Source organism: Cupressus sempervirens, chromosome 11 (assembly GCF_028749045.1).
Source record: "Cupressus sempervirens isolate cs-2001-9-10 chromosome 11, ASM2874904v1, whole genome shotgun sequence".
Classification (NCBI taxonomy): domain Eukaryota; kingdom Viridiplantae; phylum Streptophyta; class Pinopsida; order Cupressales; family Cupressaceae; genus Cupressus; species Cupressus sempervirens.
The window spans coordinates 425022130-425035828 of NC_143128.1; the positions used below are offsets into that span (position 1 = coordinate 425022130).

Consider the following 13699-nt stretch of genomic DNA (forward strand, 5'->3'; position numbering starts at 1 on the left):
ATGACTGAAGGTATCATAGTCTAGAGATCTTTTCAACTTGGTAATTTACTTGACCACACCCACCAATTACCAATTCTTATCCTCTATTTCCCTTCTAGTCAGCATGTCAACAACTACTTGTTAATCAGATTCATAGATGACCATCCACAAACCCAAAGTATAACACATCCAGAGCATAAAGGATGGCCAAGGCTTCCATAAAATTATAGTGTGATAGTGTTTATGTAATATTCCCTTTTGGAACATTAGAAATATTGAAGTCTTATTTTATGCAATATTAAATTGACTCTGAGACATAGGCTCAAAATATTAAAAAGGTCGATTTAATGTTATCTAAAGGACAAAAGGGCAAAGGAGGAACAAGACGAAATGCCTTAGGGAAGTTGATGAGCAACAAGGGAATAAGACGAAAATCAAAGAGGAGCCGAAAAGACTTGGTTTGCATAGTAAAAGCGGAAAGAGACTCATTGTAGGGTATGCGTAATTTTATTGTTCAGTTTAGTTTCCTCTCTGGTGAGAGCCTCAGAAAGCTTCAGCTTTCAGCTAGTTGGAGGACGTAGTCCCTTGTGCTAGTAGACAGTGGATGCAAATCCATTGTCCCGGGAAACATCATTTCAGGTGTTTCAGTAGCGCTTACAAGTTCTTATTCTAGTTTCCAATCTGACTATTAATTCTGTATTTAGGATTGGATTTGTAGTGTTGGTTATTATATTGCTGATGTATAATACAATAACGTGTTTAGTGAGTTATAAGAGTTGCTGGTTTTACCTTATTGGTTTGTAATTTCAAGTTATATGGTCGACATCTTGGATGTTATTGTGAAATAACGGGTTATATTCATGTGGGAAATCTTCTGGTCTTATTATGGCATTGTATTCCATTTTTGCTTATACTTGAATTTGAATGCTGTATCTGAGATAAGTTGATAAAATTTCTATTGGAATTTCTACTAGTTAACAGTTGTGCTGGAAACTATCTGCCAAGTTCAATTTCTGATTATATTGTTGTAAGGGAATACAATTAATAGCCAGTTTAGGATATTGTAGTGGTATCAAAGCCAATTTTCCTACCAGCCTCTGAAGTTATATCAGAACTGTGTTTTCTGCTTGCTTGTATGGTTATGGAAATTGATACTAAATCCTTATCAAAATTTATCAGCAGACAAGTTTGTAAGAAGAGCAATTAAGTACCTACTAAACAGTTAGTCTTTGCTTGGGAAATTATATTCAAAAATTGTTCTTAGGACATTAAAGGTGGCACCTAGTTGTAGGAAACAAAACGTAAAGTATTTACAGGAACAAGGAGTTGAGAGATAGAAGTTGGATGCTAAGTTTGAGTTTCTTGATGTGATAAGAGAAGAACGCCTATGACGAGTTTTAGGTCCTCCTGGAAACACTTCCAGTTATCCTAGGAAAGAGCATTGATGGGGATTACTACAAAAATATTTTGAGGCCTATATCCTGCCCTTTGATGCTTGTTTACAAGAGCACACTCCATTGTTAGACAACTGTGAAGCCAAAAAAGCATATTTGTGTAGATAGGAAGGTTGATGCTTCTTGGACGAAGATAGAAAATAGCGTTGCAAAAGATGTCGGTGGGTCAGCATTCTCATTGACAGAAGTTGTTTCAAACTAGGTCTGAACAGTCCAGAACAACAGGAACAAGTATATTGGTAGTGGGAGGCAAAGCGTTCGTTACTAGTTGCATCGGTTTCCTTTTGTGTTTGTAGAGGTGGCGGGTCCATTTTGAAAAGTAACGACACTATTGCCAAGAGGACAAGTATTTTCATTGGGAAAATACCAGGTGAAGTTATTGGAGCTATTTCCAAAATCGTTAAATTTGAAATACGATTGTATGACAAGGCATGAATTGCGGGTTTGAACAAAAGGAGAAACGATTCTTTGCATGAATACAAGTAGCGGTAGTTACATTACAGTTTGCATCAACGTGGAGTTGGGTTACCCAAGTCGAGATTGAGAGTTTTTGATAGACGACAGTGAACTACGTCAACAACAAATGCGTAGGCAGATGATACGGTTGTAGCAGTCTATACGTGTAAGGGCAAATAGCTGGTGGCAGTAAAAAACGTGGCATACTCTTAGGACTATGGTTATTCCTTATAACGATTGGATGACTGTAAACATGGCAAGAGCATAATATGTGGAATGGTGCAACCTGTCATACATGCATGGAAGGGATTCAAAGATTTCAACATAGGTGTAGACGTTATCAAAGTTTTTACAAATGTCCTTATTTGTGGGAAATATTTTGTTCCATGTTCATCATAGTGTGCTTGAGCGGGTGTTTCAGAGGTTTGGCCAAAGCAAGTTACAACTCAAGGATGGGTATGGCTTTGTTGTTTATGATGCTGTTAGAGACGCTAAGAAAGCTCTTAGGGCATTGGAAGAAAAGATCATACGTGGGGAACATCTTTCTATCACATGGTCAAGAAAACAAAGACCTTTACGAGGGGTTTCTGGGAAAGAATTTCCAAGAAGCGGCCATATTAGTAGGATCTACAGGAAAGATAAAATATGAAGGGCAAATGCTTTGAAGAATGGGAAGAAAATACAAAGGACTCACAGAATTATACAGGTGAGGAAGCTATAAATAACAATAGTTTTGTATGTAAAGAAGGAAGAGATGACGGAGTGGAAAATGATATTTTTCGGGGAAAAAGGAATCACTAGAATTTGGCAGAAACAGTGTTGGATGAAAGATGTGTGGTGGAGCCCATTCCTTTGGAAAATGACCATTGGGGAGAGCCACTTAGTGGTGCATCAAATGAACATGACGCAGTTGAAGAGGCAATTGACTTGAAGGATTATGATCCTCATTCTAATAATAGAAATAAAGGAGACGTACGTGAAAGCAGAGTAACGAGAATCGCGCTGAAATCGCGTGAATCGCCGATTCAGTGATCAGATTCATGCACGCTGATTTTTTTGGTGTCGGAAATCGTGATATTTCATTGGGTGAATCGCCTGAATCGCATGTATCGGCGATTCACTCAAAAAATCGCCTGAATCGCCATTAGAAATCACCAAAAATCGGCTGGTAGCAGCAAGCATGTTTAGTTGGAAATAATAAAAAAATCACTTATGTTTTTTGCTTTCTTTTTTACCTTTCCTCTTTGTTATAACCCTAAAGGGCCTTCTAATTGTTAAGCATGACTAGAAGAGAGGAGAAGAGAAAAGAAGAACCATAGGTTATTTAAAATAAAAATAAAAAAAAATGACGACAAATAAAAAATGTTTAGAATGCATAACGGATGATGCCCAAGGGAAGGGAAAGACATAATCAGGTAGTAAAACATCAGCGGTTCCCAGAAAGAGTGTGGGATTAGAAGAAAATCACAAAAACACTGTGTTCCATGTAGTTTTGTGTGGGTTTCAGAGCCGCTGGGGGCGTTGTCCCCTAGGCCCCCAGTCGCTGCGGTTATCAATCGTGGGAAGTCTGACTAGTTGATGAGACCTGAAGCTGTTGCAGGCATGGAGTGTCTGTGGTGGAGAGAACAACAGAGCAAGCCTTTTGAGAGGGGTGATATGCTTTGAAGCACTTGGAGTAGGTGTTGGATGTGAAGCTGTCTTATAAAAGATCTTTACCCCATGTGGTAAACACAAACTTCCATGTTTATATATGTTAAGTTTCAACTTCTATTTGATGATGTTATAGTGTGTTTAAGTTATATTCAATAAAGGGTGCATGAAATAAGTCTTAAATTGTTAAAATCTCTACATTTAAAGGGTTTTTTCAAATTTGCCGATTCATCGCCGATTCACCGGCGATTCACCCCCGATTCACAATTCGATTCGGCCGTGCCGATTCCGATACGATTCCGATTCTTGTTACTTTGCGTGAAAGTGAGAAACGTCAGAAACTTAAATCTACTGATTCTTCTAGTGCAAACAGTTCTCCATAAAGAGAAACTAACTGGTCAAGACGGGATTTTTCTAGAGACAATATGTTGTAGAGGAAGAACCTTGGTAGCAATTGGATTATGGGCCATGTGGGGAGAAGGTTTCATCACAAATTTGAGAGATTTTCAGGAATCGGGCAGAAACATTCAAGGCATTTGTCTGATTATAAAAAAGATGATTGGACGATCAAAAAGATTGGGAAGTGGGATAATAAACTTAAGACAGATTCTATTTCACAGCCAACGAGAGTAAGAGACAAGTCTCAATCCTCGTCAAGTATTTCCAAATCATACACTTCAAAGTTGGACTCTCATTTGGCTAGTTCACCTCATTCTTGTTCTCATTCGTCTCGCTCAGATTCGAGGTCCTTGAGATCACGTTCAATGTCTTCTAATACATGGTCTCAATCAATCTCTGATTGCTCTATGTTTGGAAAGCCCATAGTTAAATTCAATTCACCTTCTAAATCTCTGAGATCTTTGTTAGTATCGCTATCTCCAAGGGTATTTGAGAATCATCCGTTCCAACTCAGGCGGGTCATGTTTTGTTTGGATCAAATGATGCTACCGATGCTATACATTCCTTGAAAAATGCTTTGCCTTCTGATTTTCGTAGTGCTTTGTCTGAGAAAACATGAGAAGAATACTACCGATGCAAATTTGGAAGGAGATCATCTGGAAATAGCAGTGAAAATAGACAATGATTTGCGTGTTAGAATAGTTCAGGATGAAGAAAACGAACAGCAAGGTAGGAATACTAAAGAGATGGGGATTTTAACTCCTTCCAAGAGTGGGGGAAAAGGAGAGACGACATCTCTTTACAAAGATAAATCTCATTCAAAAGAGACAAATGATAAACATAATTATCATATCTTAGAAGGCGACATAATGAAAAATGAGAAGTCACAGAGTTCTGTACCAGAGATCATAGATGGAAGACTCGCCGGTTACTCGGCGAGTTTTTAAAACTCGCCGAGTATTTTGGGACGGCGAGTAAATCGCCCAAAAACTCGCCTGCCAAAAAACTCGGCGTGAGTCCAAAAACTCGCCGAGTAATCGGCGAGTTTTAGTCAAAAACTCGGCGAGTTATGTAAAAAAACTCGCGGTTCAGGGAACCCGCGGCCAGACGCCTAAATAGGTCAAAATGCATTGTTTTTTGCATTGTTTCTTTCATTTGTGTGGAGCAAAGAAGGTTTTAGCTGATTGCAAGTGATTAAAGGTAGATTGGAGTGGATTTTGGAGGATTCTAACCAAATTTAGAAGAGAAATTTCTTTCCAGGTATGTTCATCTTATCATTGTTTGAATTTTTTTTATAGTTTTAAGCAAAGCTTTTATTGTTTTTGTTGTTGTTTGTAAATCATTTCAAATCATTTGAAAGTTGAAACCCTAGTGGCTAGTTGTTCTAAACTTCTAGCTTCTAAGTTCTAAGTTCTAACTTTGTTTATTCGTTTTTCTATAAATTTAATTATTTATGTGTAGGGCAGCGGACAAACATTAAGAAAACATGACAAACCCGCAAGAAGAGTGGCCACAAACACCATGCCCATCTGGATATATAGGCACTCGGCCTAAAAATGCAAGAGATAAGGCATGGCGGTATGCCTATGAAGCTCCAAGTCCAAATGATATTGGGAAGGTGATATGCATTCCCTGTGAGAGAATTATTTCTGGAGGCATAAACCGCCTCAAATACCACCTTGCAGGCATAAAGAAACATGACTCAAATCCTTGTCTCAAGGTAACTGATGAAGAAAAAAGATTCATCCATGCCCTATTTGCAGCTACTGAAGAGAAAAAATTGAATAGGGAGAGGGCAAAATTATCTATGAGGGCAGCCATAGCTGAATCTGAAGGAGCTCCTTTTGATATGCAAGAGGAAGAAGAAGCACTTGAGAACATACCAGGATCTCTTCGTGGCCCACGGATCCGCAAACAAAATTTCTCTTTTACCGGTTCCACTTCTTCTACATCTCCTACTTCTTCATCATCACCATCCGGATCCCCATCAGGGATAGGTGGTTATTTTGTGCCCAGGAACACACCTGGAGCACAACCATCATTAGAGGGCACTGCATGGTTTAAGGAGGTGCATGAACAAACTGATATTGCAGCAGCTGATTTTTGGTTTTTCAACAATATCTCAATGAATGCCGCTGATAGTCCCTATTGGGTCAATATGGTGAATGCAATGACAATATCAGGCAAAGGGTACAAGCCGCCTAATCGGAAGGATATGAGTGGAAGGGTAGTATTTTACTATTTAGTAATTGTAAATAATTGAGATTCACTTTAGTTCATTGTTATATTTTAAATCTTAATTGTTATAACTTATTTCCTAATTTTTTACTAACACTTACACTTTATTTAATATTACACTTAAATTTTGTAGGTTGCTTGACAAAGCGGTTGGTAGGGCAAGATTGTTGATAGAAGACCAAAAGAAAGAGTGGAAGAAGTATGGCTGCACCATTTTATCTGATGGGTGGATAGATGGAAGAAGTAGAACCATTATTAACTTCTTGATTGCTTGCAAAGATGATGTGGTGTTTTGGAAATCTGTCGATGCCTCCAACAAAGTGAAAAATGCAGCCACATTGGCTTTAATGTTGGAGAATGTTGTCATGGAGGTGGGAATAGAGAATGTGGTGCAAATAATCACAGATAATGCAGCAGCATATGTGGCAGCAGGTAGATTTAATTTTTTATATTTGAATCAATATGAATCATGAATGTAATGCTATGGTATTATTCAATTTTAGATTTGATGTAATTTGTAAATACTAAATATGGAAAGTTTGTTACTGATTATTGATTTTTTGCTAATCTTTTAGGTAGAATCCTCCAAGAGAGGCATCCCACACTTTTTTGGTCACCTTGTGCAGCACATGTCCTTGACCTTCTTTTGGAGGACATAGGAAAACTTGATTGGGTGAGTCCAGTTGTGGAAGATGCTAGGCGAGTCACGAAATATATCTATAATCACCCATGGGTTCTCAGTTTGATGAGAAAAGCCACTAAAGGCAAAGATTTGATGAGACCTGCTATGACAAGGTTTGCAACGGTCTTCTTGACGTTGCAAAGTATTCTTGACCACATATTGGCTTTGAAGCAAATGTTTGCGTGTGCTGATTGGGTTGCTTCACCTTACTCAAAGAACCCCGAAGGAGAAGCTGTGGCACGAATAGTCGTTGATGATAGCTTTTTTGCAAAGGCTAAGGAGATTGTGGAGGTAACTTCATTATATTTTTAGTTTATTCAAGTTTCATTTTCAATTCATAACTTACTATGTTATTAACTAATTTGTATTTTTCAAATTTCAAATGTAGATGTCTCTGCCCCTGGTTCTAGTCTTGCGCACATGTGATGGGCAGCAATCCCCAATGGGAGGTCTTTATGAGGCCATGGATAGGGCGAAAGAGGCTGTTAGAAGTTACTATCACGGGGACAGTCTCAGATTTGACCCCATTTGGGAAATAATTGATAGGAGGTGGAACAATATGCTCCACCAACCTATTCATGTAGCAGGCTACTTCCTCAATCCCAAATTCAGGTACTATGATAATTGATTGTCCTTGAAGTTGGGATTTTAATAAGTCTTTATTTTACTTTACTTTTTAAGGTTGTGTAGTAAGACTTGATATCATTTTCTATTTGTTTTAGGGCTGATGATTCCTACTCAGATCCTAATGGAGAGGTCATGGAAGGTGTCTCTAAATGCATTGAGAGAATGATATCAAGTGAAGAGGAGAGAGACCTTATTGTGATCGAACAACAAATCTATGTGGAATCAAGGGGTCCTTTGTTCTCTTCTATGGTAGCAAAGAGAGCAAGATCTACTCAAGCACCAGGTAAAGCGTCAAACTTTAAAACTTTTGCTAATTGATAAGTTGTGCTTTTGATTTTGTTTTTTATTGCTTTATAACTTTTTAAATTTTGTTTTGCAGATGCTTGGTGGGCAAGTTGGGGTGGCAATACCCCCAATTTAAGGAAATTTGCTCTCAGAGTCCTATCCCAACCTTGTAGCTCATCCCATTGTGAGCGCAATTGGAGCTTATTTGAGTCCATCCATACAAAGAAAAACAGAATGACTAAAAAACGGCTTAATGACCTTGTTTATGTGCACTATAATCTTAAGTTGCGCATAAAAAAGTCACAGCTCTTAGAACTACCTGGTCCGCTTGATCTAGATGAGATAGATCCTTATTCTGATTGGACAGCACAGGAGCCAAGTCCATTTTTTACACCAGATGAGATCGCTGATTTGGAGAGGCAGGCCATGGAGGGGGAGGTTGACACTGATTTTCAGTTCACTATGGATGACATTGAGGATGAGGACGAGGATGATGATGATTCAGGCGAGGATCAGACATTACCATTAGGTGGAGATGCATCCTCTTCTAGGACGCCGAGCCAGTCAGTAGGGACGTCGAGCGAGGGGGCACAGCCACAAAGTTCACAGTCACGCAGCTCACGCCCTATCCCAGTGCGGGGCACTTCTTCTAGGACTAGACCCCCTCACTTTCCTGCTAGTGCAAGTGGAAAGAGGAAGATGTGATTGGCATTGTCACATTTGTATTGATGTATTTAGACTTTTAGTATTTACTTCTAGTTTGACAGATTGAAGCTATTTAGTAATTTACTATTTTGCTTCCTACCATGAGCATTCTGCATGAGAATGCAATTTTGTACGCATTATGCATTTATATATATCTAAACTTTGTTTCTTTCTTTTGTATTGTCTTTAATTAACTTATTAGATGCATCTTCTCATTAAATTTTGCAAAATAAATGTATTTTTAATTAAATTTCAGCGGTTTTTTAGGTTCCCGAGTTTTTTTTTTTAAATCGCCGAGTTTTTCCCGATTAAACTTTTGGGGGGCTTGGCGAGTTTTTGCATTTGGCGAGTTTTCCAACTATGCTAGAGATTGTAGAGCTTACTGCAGACACAACTACACAGCTAGTTTTGGACCACTCAAGGACAGTTAATGAAAAGGGGACCAAGGACCTGATGCATAGTCAAGTGAATGTCAAAGATGTTGCAAATATCTCATTAGAAGAAGCAAAATTGATTATTAATTATTCCAAAAAACTACCCATTGAAGAAACTGAACATGGATCAACAGTAGATAATCATATTCTGGATGCACCACTACAAAGATGCATACAAAGTATGATTGCAAAGATACTCGATATGTATGCTGAATACAAAAAACTCCTTCCGAAGATTTAAAAAGAATTAGCCCTCAGTGATTTCATGGATTTCCATCCAAAGTTCCAAAATAAGACCAATTTGGCAAAAAAGAAGTATTTTGAATTCGCTCAGGATCTCGTTGCAAAAGTCCAGGACAAAAATGTGTATGAGGAATTTCCAACAGTTCAAAATCTTGAAATTGACGGTCTTGAAAAAGAAGAACTATCAACCACCATTGATTGATAGCCTCCTCATGATTCCGTAAGTGATGTTATGCAGGGTGTAAGTTTCTATGTTGGTGAATGGGAGATTAGCCTTGACGAGTAGGTCGATATAGAAGGTTGCACATGAGGTAATAGCAAATTGAAAATTCTAGGTGATGAACCATATATTTTCTACATCCATGACAGAAATTTAGAGGAACGACCTAAGATGACATTGCAAGACAATGAATAGTTTCAGTAGGTAGGTAATGAAATACATGCCGTACAGAATCAACTGAAGTAAAGACAAGGTTGTGGCATCCTTGGTGCAATATGATAGTACCCACGAGTTGGTGAGGAGCTCTATAGGAAGGTCCCAAGAAAAGGGGAAGGTGACTGGCATGTGGCCAATTTACAGAAGGTCAAAACAACCCTCGAGACTATGAAATCAGATTACTTACTTTTGTTGTCCAATAGGGATTATATTCTTAAGGTTGCTGAGATTTATGCAACACATTCAAATAGGGAAAAGGATGAGATTGAGGATCTCAACAAGATGCTTAAGTATGTTTAGGAGGCATTGAGTGAAACTCAATTATCTCTACAAGGAGTAGAAAATCAAATCAAGCTCATGGAACACTCTCGAGAACCTGAGAAAAGAATGAGGTAGGAATTCTTCTAGGAAGTCATTGACGAACTTGAGAGCATTCAGCAGGTGTATGACTTGGATAGCTGCCCCAAACGGTTAAGTAGCAAAACTTCAGAACACTTTTAGTTTGTTGACAACCCCTTGTTTGAAGTTGCTGCTGATTGGACGTCCAACAATCCTCTTTGTGTTAAATGAGGGATCATCTCTTCTTTGCCATGAAGAGGAAGAGCTTGATTTCAGACTTTGGGATCCTGGCTCAGATCTTAGCACCGAATCCGGGTCTCAGCATGGGAATGATAAATCAACTTCTGTTGCTTATCATTTGATCAGCCCCAACATATTTTCCAATTTCACCCCATTCAGGAGTTGGGTGAATTTCCTGCATCAACCTCTGAACAGTCCTCGGTGGAGTATTTACGTAAGGTTTATGGTAAGATTCTCAGCATCTTTCATATTCATAGCACCTAGGCACTTGGGAATTTCCCAATTTTATGCCAACGGTATGAATTTTGATGTCCATGGGATGGTGGTTTCAGCTTTTGAGCAGCTCATTTCTTACATCACCCATTTAGTTCATGTCTTCATATTCTACTAGATTATACATGGACCTTGGATATATTTCTATCTCATCATAGCAGCAAGGCGGCATAACAGAGTTTGGAATCCAGGTGTTGGCAGATTGTATCTATGGTTGGATGAGGATTTTATTGTGGTCCTATTCAGTTTGAGGTTGAATATGGTGATGATCAGTGTTGAATAGTTTACCGCAAAGAGTTATATGGGATCCAGGGATCCAGTTGAGATATAGATGGCAGAGAGACATCTGGCTTCGCAGTGTGGCTGAAATTGTTTTTAGTTTGGATTATAGGGCTGCCTATAGACTCGGACGGGATCTTGATACTAATTGCTTGAGGGTAAACAATTTGAAGGAGGGGAGATTTGTAATGTTCCCTTTTAGAACATTAGAAATATTGAAGTCTTATTTTATGCAATATTAAATTGACTCTGAGACATAGGCTCAAAATATTAAAAAGGTCGATTTAATGTTATCTAAAGGACAAAGGGGCAAGAAGGAACAAGACGAAATGCCTTAGGGATGTTGATGAGTTACAAGGGAATAAGACAAAAACCAGAGAGGAGTCGAAAAGTCCTGGTTTGCGTATTAAAAGGGGAAAGAGGCTCATTGTAGGGTATGCTTAATTTTATTATTCAGTTTAGTTTCCTCTCTTGTGAGAGACTCAGAAAGCTTCAGCTTTCAGCTAGTTGGAGGACATAGCCCCTCGTGCTAGCAGACAGTGGACGCAAACCCATTGTCCCGAGAAACATCATTTCAGGTGTTTCAGCAGCGTTTACAGGTTCTTATTCTAGTATTCCTATCTGATTGTTAATTCTGTATTTAGGATTGGATTTGTAGTGTTGGTTATTGTATTGCTGATGTATAATACAATAACGTATTTTGTGAGTTATAAGAGTTGCTGGTTTTACCTTATTGGTTTGTAATTTCAAGTTATATGTTCGACATCTTGTATGTTATTGTGAAATAACAGGTTATATTCATGTGGGAAATCTTCTGGTCTTATTATGGCATTGTATTCCATTTTTTGCTTATACCTGAATTTGAATGCTATATCTGAGATAAGTTGATAAAATTTCTATTGGAATTTCTATTGGTTAACGGTTGTGCTGGAAACTATCTGCCAAGTTTAATTTTTGATTATATTGCTAAAAGGGAAATCAGTTAATATCCAGTTTAGGATATTACCGTTTATAAATAGAAAAGAAAAAATAAACTACTTTGAAGGAGTCTCTGCCAACTCCTCTAATCCCAACATGCCCAGGATTACCTCTAGAAGAACCATCAGTGTTAATCTTCAAAACCTCAATAGGGGAGGTTCCTAACTACCATGTTGAAGAATCTAATTCCTTCCATGACGATAGACAGGAGATGAGGAGCATGGGGTCCATAATCCTTCAAACCTATCCTTTGAATAATATGCAAGTCCCTAGGATCCAGACCACTAGATATATCACTACTTGGCTAAGATGGTTTCCTGCAACTTGCTGATGATTGAAATCCATTATTGGTGGCTTGTCATTCTCTTATCCTAAAAAATTCTTTTGTTTCTTTCGAGCCATATTTGTGGTAAAATAAATGTTGGGCGAATGTTCCATGTAGTTTGTAGGAAAGAGGATTGAGTAGGGGAGTAGCCCAATCTATCCCAAAACTACAATAAGGTAGAAATATGAAAGTAAAGCTTATTCCAAATAGTTTTCTACCTTTTTCCTTGCCCAAGGAATATGATAGAAGGTATCATAGTCTAGAGATCTTTTCAACTTGGTAATTTGCTTGACCACACCCACCAATTGCCAATTCTTATCCTATATTTCCCTTCTATTCAGCATGTCAAGAACTACTTGTTAATTAGATTCATAGATGACCATGCACAAACCCGAAGTATAACACATCTAGAGCATAAAGGATGGCCAAGGCTTGCATAAAATTATTAGTGTGATAGTGTTTATAAATAGAAAAGAAAAATTAAACCGCTTTGAAGGAGTCTCTACCAACTCCTCCAATCCCAACATGCCCAGGATTACCTCTAGAAGAAACATTAGTGTTAATTTTGAAAACCTAAATAAGGGAGGTTCCCAATTGCTATCTCAAAGAATCTTATTACTTCCATGAGGAACCATACAAGATGAGGAGAATGCAACCTACAATCCTATAGGGAAGTCCCTAGGATCCACACTGCTAAATATATCACACTTGGTTAACATGATTTCTTGCCACCTACTAGTGATTCAAAGCCATAATTGGTGGCTCATCATTGTCTTACCTTGAAAAATAATTTGTTCTTTTTCGGCCATATTTGCCATAAAATAAATGTGGGGCCTGTTGGTTCTCAAAATCGCCAGTTAGAAACCTACGAGCCTTGCTTGCTTGATGCTGGGTATCTAACTGATTTTGGCCAATGTAACAGGATTAAATCCAATCCTCTGCGCTTTTGGTTCCGTTGGACCAAGGCCTGTTTACCTAAATCCTGGATAGCAAAACTTAATTCCAAGACAATTTATAGCGGATTATAACACTCAAATAAACTCCTCAATTGGCAAGCATCAAGGAAACGTTCTGAATTATTTATCTTCAATCTTCAATTACTTTATTTAAGATATTATGTGTTGCTGAAACGAAAAAAATAAACAAATTACTAAATGAAATCAGATTGCCAAAGGAAAGAAATAGAGAAATGCCAGCATTGGGTTCAAAATTTATGAGCAATTTTTATGATCAGTGCTGAATTCTAATTGGGCGATAGAGTCAAGCATACATTTCTTACATACAACGTTACAGTATTGTTGGTATAATATTTGTTAATAACTTAGTTAATTTGATGCCACAAACTGTCACACTTTAGCATATTTAGATCAGTCTATTATGATTTAACCATCACACGGGCATAATAGATACAAATAATGAGAAAAAGATGATATTCTACTCTGTATGTATTGATCAAATGTGAATAGCAGTAAACAATCCAATGCACTTATCAAATTAATAAAATAGAAACAGATAAATAACTCAACTATAAAGGACGAGCTATGTATGATTCAACTCTTAGACAAATAAAATTTCTTCCTGATTTATTGTTGGACAAATCGTGATGAAGACACTCAATCTCTTGATGCTCTATCCAACACAATCATATCCATACAATTCCTAGAAATAATAATTAAA

General features: G+C 37.9%; 2 protein-coding genes and 1 pseudogene across 9 annotated transcripts in view; all 3 read left to right on the forward strand.

Annotated features, from left to right (window-relative positions):
• The window catches only part of EMB1135 (RING/FYVE/PHD zinc finger superfamily protein), a 286460-nt gene that overhangs the window by 110382 nt on the left and 162379 nt on the right, over positions 1–13699 (forward strand). The gene's annotated exons all lie outside the window — the stretch shown is intronic.
• LOC149530243 (uncharacterized) lies at positions 2245–11607 on the forward strand (annotated as a pseudogene).
• On the forward strand, positions 5258–7608 carry LOC149530244 (uncharacterized). 2 transcript variants are annotated; one of them, XM_089810991.1, is made up of 3 exons: positions 6022–6608; positions 6752–7149; positions 7247–7608. In XM_089810991.1, exons 1-3 carry the CDS (start codon positions 6524–6526, stop codon positions 7484–7486), a joined length of 723 nt encoding a protein of 240 aa, XP_089667117.1. In that variant the 5' UTR covers positions 6022–6523; the 3' UTR covers positions 7487–7608. The 2 variants fall into 2 exon arrangements, 1 of the variants encoding a protein (XP_089667117.1); XR_016359051.1 differs by lacking the exon at positions 7247–7608 and having other exon boundaries at positions 5258–6608; positions 6752–6884.